An 8,740-nucleotide genomic window follows, 5' to 3' on the forward strand; every position below is an offset into this window, starting at 1 on the left:
GAGGACCAAAATGTATTGTCCTCTTCCTCAATTCCTGATCCGCCTCATCCTCTCGAATACTATTCTCGATCACCATGGCCTTATCCACCAATACTGAGAACTCGTAGATCTGAAACATACCCACCAGTCTGCGGATATCCTTCCTCAAACCCTTCTTGAACCTCCAAGTCTTCTTATACTCGCTTGATATCATACACGGTGCAAAGCGGGACAACTTTATGTATCGAGCCGCATACCCCTGTACCGTCAAACTCCCTTGAGTAAGTGCAGAAAACTCATCTGCCTTCGCATCACGTATGGAAGCCAGGAAGTATCTGTCGAAGAACACCTCCTTGAAACGACTCCATGTCATCTTCTTAGGACCACCTCTCTGCTTCTCCATCAGATTCACTTCAATCCACCATCGACCCGCCTCCCCAAACAGCTAGAAGGTGGCATAAAGGACTCGTTGCCTATCCGTGCAATGCAGGACCTCCAAAATTCTCTCAGTCTTCTCCACCTAATCCTCTACTGTCATCGGGTCAGGTCCTCTAGAGAACGTCGGAGGGTGCATGCGTGTGAACCTCTCAATGGTGCACCCTGCAGTAGTAGGAGAGCGCTCGCGTCTCCTCACACTCCGCCCGATCTCCCTCAATACCTGCCTCGTCAAACCTCGAGGCACAGAAGGAGACTTATCACTCGTAGTCTCCTCGAAGCCACTTCCCAAGTTATTATCCTTGGGCTCCATTCTGCAATACAATAGGAATCTATCAGTATCCCTACAACACATACAATTAACACAATGATCTACACTAATTGTGTTAACTACTCCCTACTAGGTCTAGGTTTGTCCTATCACACCGACACAAAAGTCATCAATGATCTGCCCTGATTTTAATGGAACCGTCATCCCAAGAAAAACACGGAATACCATCGACAAATCCTGGTCTAGCAACCGAACAACCGTCAACCAAATCTACCCATATCTACTTCCTATAATCTGGTATATACTCATAACTAATACTAACCAAGTCTACAAGATCTAGTAACCTGGTTAGCTCTGATACCAAGCTGTCATGCCCCGAACCTCGTAATGGAACCCAAGGGTGAAAATGTAACCTAACCTGTCCCTGTATCATACAAATTATCACAGATACAGTACAATGAATGAGGGTTCGACCCCGTGGGGTTCCTAGGCACCCTAAACACATCCAACCACAATCATATACGCAGTAGAAAAAGTCATTCTATATCAATATATGCAGTATCATACCAGAGTCTATACAAGAGCAAAACATGGCTCTGACAAAATGTACAAACTGGGTGCCCAAATACAACTCAAAATGGCAACCCAACAAACTACAATCCTAGCACTTACCTAAGCGCTAACGCAGTACACCGGCCACTACACTCCCTACACCAGGACGCTAGTTCTGGTTATTCGAAGGACTTGTAAAAATATACGTACAACAGGGGTGAGACATCTCTTAGTAAGGAAGAACACAGGTTATATCAGTGTGTGGCATTTGAGTGTTTTCATGATACAACATACATGCGGTTGAATGCAATCTAGTACTAATTCACACAGTGCATACATGCACGCATACGACGACCATTTATATGCAGCCCTGTCACAATACACACACATGATCAGTAATACACAGTGTCGTCACATTCATCGGCTCAAAGCCGGTTCGGCATTTCGGCATTGGCCCGTAGTCAACCCGCGAAGTACAACACCACCGGCACATGACTAGTCCTCGACTTCCATGGCATCGTACCAGCGCTAACTGGTGGATCCACACCATTCGGCCTGATATGCCAGAATAGGCTTATGCCCTCGGATATAGAGCCGGACACTCTTGCCTACGTGGCAGGCGATAAACACATGCCCTTGGATATTGAGCCGGACACTCTCACTACCTGGAATCATTTTAAAACCGCGTTCCTATCAGCAATTTCGCATATCACACACACATGAATGCTCATATAACCAAACAAACCACACTCATTTGGTAATCTAAATCATGGTTTTCCAAAAAAATATATTTTAAACAAATTCAAGGCACGACCTTCCCAATATCACAGTATAAATCACACATATACTCAGTTTTCAACAAAACTCGAGATTTAGTCCGTCGCCCCCTTTTCCCCAAAACTGCAATAATGAAAAACCCATAGTTTTCCCCATTAGATCCTCCCAACTGAGTAGCCAAAACAAACACAGGACTGTGGACCACAATTCCACCGAGTCCGATTTCGAAAAGAACTAATATAAACATAGTTCCCCTTACCTTAACCTCGTATAACAAATCCCGAACTCCAAGGCTCCTAAATAGCGAATCAAGTTCCAAAACCTACAAATCACAGTACAGAATATACTCACAGGACCATCATCTACAAAACTACCATATCATCAATGAAAACCAAGCCTTACCTCGATTTTTTGTGAAAACCTGAAAACCTCCGAAACGAGATTCTGATTCGTAGAAGTTGTAAAGAATCCTTCAACGATCCTTGTGGTAACTTCTGCTTTTCGATTCTATCAACGATTGACGAATAAATCTAGAAAGAGAGAGAGTAGGGAGAGGTTTAGAGAGAGAGAGAGAGAGAGAGAGAGAGAGAGAGAGAGAGGGATAAGTTTGAGATTTCTTAATGAAGAAGTAATAAGAATTTCCTTTTATAGCCCTTTGACCTGACCCGATTTCGTCGAAGAAATGGTGCTTTCGTCGATGAATCTTTCAATGGCTTCGTCGATGAGAAGAACATAGGCTTCGTCAATGAAATCCAGCTTCGTCGATGAATCTGTTTTTTTACCAAAATGTCCCTCTCTTTATATATATATAAACTCATTATCACGGTTCAGGTTCTTACAACCAACCTGGGTTTGCTAGGGAGCATTGCGTCTCTCCTTCTCCACCTGGACCAGACAATAGGGGGCGGGCCTTATCGGACTAATGACTGGCCCCACAAACCAACACGTGTCCTTTTCAGTGTGTTTTGTCTTCTCTTACACACTTCCTGAGAAAACTTCCTAGGTGGTCACCCATCCCAAGATTGCTCCAAGCCAAGCACGCTTAACTATGAAGTTTTTATGGGAAAGCTCCCGAAAACAAAGGTGCACCTTGATGATATGGGTAGTAACATCTAATCTTTTAAGTCTTTCATTCATGGGGTATCATATTCTCCCCCACGTATAGAACGCAACATCCTCGTTGCGAACCCACATTTCCAAACCCAAGCGATGTGAATCTCATCACACTTTCGGCTAGGTGTTGGCTCTGATACCATTTATAACGCCCCAACCTGGGTCTGCCAAGGAGTACTGCGTCTTTCCTCCTCCACCTAGACCAGACAGCAGGGGGGCGGGCCTTGTCGGACTAATGACTGGCCCCACAAATCAACACATGTCATTTTCAGTGTGTTTTGTCCTCACTCACACACTTCCTAAGAAAACTTCCCAAGTGGTCACCCATCTCAATATTGTTCCAAGCTAAGCACACTTAACTATAAAGTTCTTATGGGAAAGCTCCCGAAAAGAAAGGTGCACCTTGATGATATGGGTAGTAACATCTAATCTTTTAAATCTTTCATTCATGGGGTATCACAGTATCTACCCTATTTATCCTATGAAATTTCATTTTAACCTGACCGATTTCCAGGGAGCGACTAAATTGTAATGGTCTTTGAGCACTCGCTAAGATAAAGTCTTTCTTAGGCATCAAACATTGAATCAAGAATCACATAGAAAAACACCTCTATATTGATATTAACTTAATGATGATGATGATGATGATGATGATGATTATTATTATTATTATTATTATTATTATTATTATTATTATTTTTATTATTATGCTTTAATCATATATACATTTTTGGGGTCACTACACGTATACAAACTCTATTCTAAGCAAGAGAACTAAAATCAAGTCTCACATTTACAACACAGAATATTTGATATTTGTTACAAACATAGTGTTAGCCTATAAATCAAAACTTGTGATTGGGAGCTTGATTTGAGGAGTCTTTCCTTATAACCCATCTCAACTCCTTTTTGACCCCAACTGTACCTATAAAAATTTCCTTCTTCCTACAGCTAAGCTCCTTAAATAAAATTTTTGACTCAAAATAATCTTCAAACAAGGGACTGCTTAATCGCTTCAATGTGCCATCTTTGTAAAAAAGATTCAAAATTGGTGAATCATTTATTCTTGCACTATAGTTAGAACCAATCAATATGGAACTCCCTTTTCTTCTTGTTCGGTGTAACATGGATTATGCCTGAAAGGTTGAAGGATTTGATTATCTTGTGGAGGGTTACAAAAATTAAACATGGTAGAAAAACTCTAAAGTGAGCAACTCCAATTGTAGTTGTTTTGGAAATATGGAAGGAAAGAAACCAAAGAATATTTCAAGATGTCTCCACTATAGCTTTAGTAATTTATAATAGAGTTTTGACTAATATCTATAACTGGAGCAAAGTTATACCAGAATTCAATCATAGTGGCTAGTCTGATTTCTTATTAGTTACTGATGACCTTTAGAAGGTAATAACCTAGTTTGGATGCTCTTCGACAAGATGGTGGGAAAGAGCATGAAGAAATATGTCTGATTTTCTGTAGTTTTGTTATCTTCAATTCTTGATACAAGTCCTATAACTCGAAAGACTCAGCTGGTTTGATCTCTCTTTTACTTTCTCCTTTGGTTAAGTCTTTGTAATGACCATTATATCTGTGTACTTTTGTTGTCGGCTTACCAAACTCCTTGCTAGGTCCACCTCTTTTTTTTTAAAAAAAAGGAGTACTTCATCAAAAAGAATTATGGCAAGGTTCTAAGATTGATCCTCAATTATGACGTCTCAATGGTTATTTCTCTATTAAGATTGTCATGGTCTAAATCCTCTAATATTCTATTATAAATTATTAAATAACAAAATTAATGCATCGTCAATGTTAATTATTGCTCAAGAAGCAAATCAGATATGATATGCGATGTAATTTGACAAATGAAATATAACACAAAAATTCCCGTAGAAGACTGATGTAAACTATACATCTTATAGATTTTTACAAAATAACTTTTCAACTCGATACAAAATTTATTTATTTTATGCTTTGAAAAAGTTTTGAATCTAAATTTGTATGAATTTAGATAATGAGCAATATGAAATTTTATTAAATTTTTTTAAAAAATCAAATTTAAAATTTAAAATTCATGTTTCAAATGCAACTTTAAAAATATTACAATACTAAAAAAAGTATTTTTATTGATTTGCTCGCAACTTGCTTTATATATAAATATATAAATATATATATGTTTATCTCATATTAAAAATAATTTACCATACTTTCCATTGTAGACCTTATAATTCCCTCCCCCCCTTCCCCCCAAAACCAAATTTATTTTATTTTTAATGTAATTTATTTTTGTTGTTATTTTCAAAACTATTGCAATATAATTATTTTGGAATAGAAAAATGATAGAGTCACATTTAAGACCACACGTTGTTGTGTGCCTCGAAGGCAACGAATTCCGTTCGGATTTGGTCTGGGTTGACGGAGACACTACCCCACCAATTCCCTCTTAAATAACTCTTATTTTTTCTTGACCAATAACAACACGCCAAATCATAACTCCCGGCTTTTAATTGATCATTTTCAAAAATAACGGTGGCTTTAATCTCCACCGTCCGTTGACACAAGGACAACCATCCGATAATTTTGTGACAATAAAAAATAAATAAAATGGAGACAAAGCAATTGCTGAGGAAGCAACAAAAGATGCGCCATTCCTTCTCTGACTGCATACCTTGGTTTTCTAAAGGATATTTTTTCTGAAATGACCAAACTGCCCCTCCCTTCCTCCCCCTTTCTTCTTTAACCTCCTTCCATTTGCATCGTAGCAGAGAGTTGTTGCCATGGCGAGGTCTTCGGCGTCAATGGCGATGTCGACGGCGGCGCCGGTTATTAAACCGGAGGAATACGGGCACAGTCCCGTTCACTATGCCGTGGCCTTGGGGGATCACACTACTTTGTCGCGACTTGTGTCGTCGCTCCCTCGACTCGCCGATCCCGCTCAGATTCACACCGAATCGGAGTCTCTCGCCCAGGAACGAATGGCCGAACAGATCGCCGCTGTACTCGACCGTCGTGACGTTCCATTCCGGGAGACTCCACTACATCTGGCTGTTCGTTTGAATGACTCGTTCGCCGCCCGGGCTCTCGCGGCCGCCGGTGCCGACGCGTCCCTGCAGAACTCCGCCGGTTGGAATGCTTTGCAGGAGGCGTTGTGCCGCCGGTGCTCTGACGTCGCCCTGATTCTCCTCCGTCTCTACCACCGCTCCGCCTGGGCGAAGTGGCGACGACGACTGCCGCGCCTCGTGGCCGTTCTTCGTAGAATGAGGGATTTTTACATGGAGATTTCGTTTCACTTCGAGAGTTCGATCGTTCCGTTTGTAGGTAAAATTGCCCCGTCCGATACATACAAGATTTGGAAGCGCGACGGTAATCTACGAGCGGACACGTCTCTCGCCGGTTTCGATGGCCTGAAGATCCAGCGCGCCGATCAGAGCTTTCTCTTCCTCGGAGACGGAGACAGGGAGCATGACGTACCGTCAGGTTCGTTGCTGGTTCTGAACCGCGACGAGCGAAAAATTTTCGACGCTTTCGAGAACGCCGGAGCGCCGATGACCGAGTCCGACATTGCCGGTTTCTGCGCTCAGACCAGCGTTTACCGCCCTGGAATGGACGTCACGAAGGCCGAACTTATCGGACGAACGAACTGGAGAAGACAAGAGAAGACTGAGAGCGTCGGTGAGTGGAAAGCTAGGGTTTACGAAGTCCACAACGTCATTTTCAGCTTCCGTTCTCGAAAGGTTGCTGGCGACGCTGACATTGCTGGTGAACAAATTCTACCATTAGAATTGGACGAAGATGCGGACGGCTTTCTCGTCGCCGAAAACCCGAATTTCGGTATTCCGGATCGGCGTCGGCACAGTAGCTTCGTGCGGGAGGAAAGAGAGTGGATTACCGTAGGCAGGAAGAGCGTGGACATTATTCCTTCGGCAGCGCCTGATCGAAGGAGACTAACGTCGGCAATGGCACCGCCGCCGCCGCCGACGAAGGAGAAGGAGTACGTGAGAAGTCTAAGGCCGTCGGTATGGCTAACAGAGCAGTTTCCATTGAAGACGGAGGAGCTCTTGCCGTTGCTCGACATTTTGGCCAGCAAAGTGAAGGCGGTTCGGCGAATGAGAGAGCTCCTCACCACCAAGTTCCCGCCGGGAACATTCCCGGTCAAGGTAAGGGCAAAATCGTCAAAGAAAATAAAACAGCAGGGCTATTTTGGGGTCCGCAATTGTTTTTTGGCCTTTCCCATCTTTTGATGCGGAAGCAAAGCCTTAAGACCGTGACAGGAGACTGCGAATGTGCTCGGTCTGTCCCTGTGGGTCCTACATTGTCGGTTAAGCAACGTGGACGGTCCAAATTGGTCATCAATTTTCCGATTCGACGGTTGATGATCCGTGGGGCCCAATAACTGTACATTTTGTAATATCGTTCAGCGAAGTGGGCCCGTCCAATGCTGTGATGCAGGATTTTGTAACTGATCGGATCTTTGTGGTGGTGCAGGTGGCGATCCCGGTGGTACCGACGGTGAGAGTGGTGATAACGTTCACGAAGTTCGTCGACCTTCAGCCGACGGAACAGTTCTACACGCCGTTTTCGAGCCCCGGGCACTTCCTGCAAGGGGGGAGAGAGCCGGCGGAGGACCAGTCGCGGCAGACAGAGAGCGCCAGCTCGGGCTGGTACTCATCGTTTCCGTCCTCATCCTCGTCGACGTCGACATCGGCAGTTCCGGCGCCGTCCTGGCTTAGGAGAAGTAACAGCCACGCAAAGCAGCACCGGCTGCCGCCCCAGCAGCAGCAGCAGCAGTCGGATCCGTTTGCGATACCGAGCGGGTACGCGTGGACCAGCATTGACGACAAGAATCGGAAAATGAAGAAATCAAAGTCGACGAGGAAGTCCAAGTAGGAAGATTCAAGCCCAATTCAAATTTTCATTTAATTTAATTAATGGGTTTGTGTTTGCGCCGATTAATTTTCTTAATTTATACAGTTTCCATACTCACCTAATCTAATTTTCAATGATTTCGGCGTTAGAAATTACTAAACGAGTTGACTGGTCCAGGGAAAGAGAGAGGGAGAGAATTTTGGAGTTGATGTGGGAAACGCGGACTTCTTGACTGAGAAAAAAGCAACTCACTCACATGTTTTTCTTTTTTAAAATTAATTAATTAATTTTTAAATGTGGCTGTGGTATATTTTTTTCTAATTAATTAATTTTGTTAATATATGAATTCAGTACTTGTCGAAGTGGGATAATGTGACGTGTCGTCTTCAGCTCTTTCCAAGATCTTTGTTAGATGATGTTCTTGTCACAAACATGTTGGGTCCACTGGGGAGACAAATGACCCTAGAAGCACTATAACTATAGGACACATTATTATTATCATTATTATTATTATAGGCATGCTAAATTTGCAACGGGCACAAGTTTTTTGTGTTGTTATGGACAGAAATATGTGAGAAAATAATAGAAAAATATAAATATCATTGTATCATAGGTGTGCTCAATCTCTTATCAATTTCTCTAGGGTAATATTTCAATATAGGCACATGGATTATGATATTTTATTTTGTTACGTTGGGTGCGAGATAGCTATAAATATAATTGTATCATAGGTGTGCTCAATCTTTTATCAA

General features: G+C 42.6%; 1 protein-coding gene across 1 annotated transcript; it reads left to right on the plus strand.

The window, feature by feature from the left end:
* The first annotated feature begins 5,613 nt into the window (after positions 1-5,613).
* On the plus strand, positions 5,614-8,140 carry LOC131152784 (uncharacterized). Its single transcript, XM_058104641.1, has 2 exons — positions 5,614-7,279; positions 7,608-8,140. The coding sequence occupies exons 1-2, from the start codon at positions 5,900-5,902 to the stop codon at positions 8,007-8,009; spliced, it is 1,782 nt and encodes a 593-aa protein (XP_057960624.1). The 5' UTR covers positions 5,614-5,899; the 3' UTR covers positions 8,010-8,140.
* Positions 8,141-8,740: the final 600 nt, after the last annotated feature.

This window comes from Malania oleifera, chromosome 4 (assembly GCF_029873635.1).
Source record: "Malania oleifera isolate guangnan ecotype guangnan chromosome 4, ASM2987363v1, whole genome shotgun sequence".
Taxonomy (NCBI): domain Eukaryota; kingdom Viridiplantae; phylum Streptophyta; class Magnoliopsida; order Santalales; family Ximeniaceae; genus Malania; species Malania oleifera.

Excerpts from the sequence above, each read along its gene's own strand:
- LOC131152784 (XM_058104641.1), top strand. The coding sequence starts at position 5,900 with ATGGCGAGGTCTTCGGCGTCAATGGCGATGTCGACGGCGGCGCCGGTT. Across the intron at positions 7,280-7,607 it reads CGGGAACATTCCCGGTCAAG|GTGGCGATCCCGGTGGTACC; the intron begins GTAAGGGCAAAA and ends GTGGTGGTGCAG.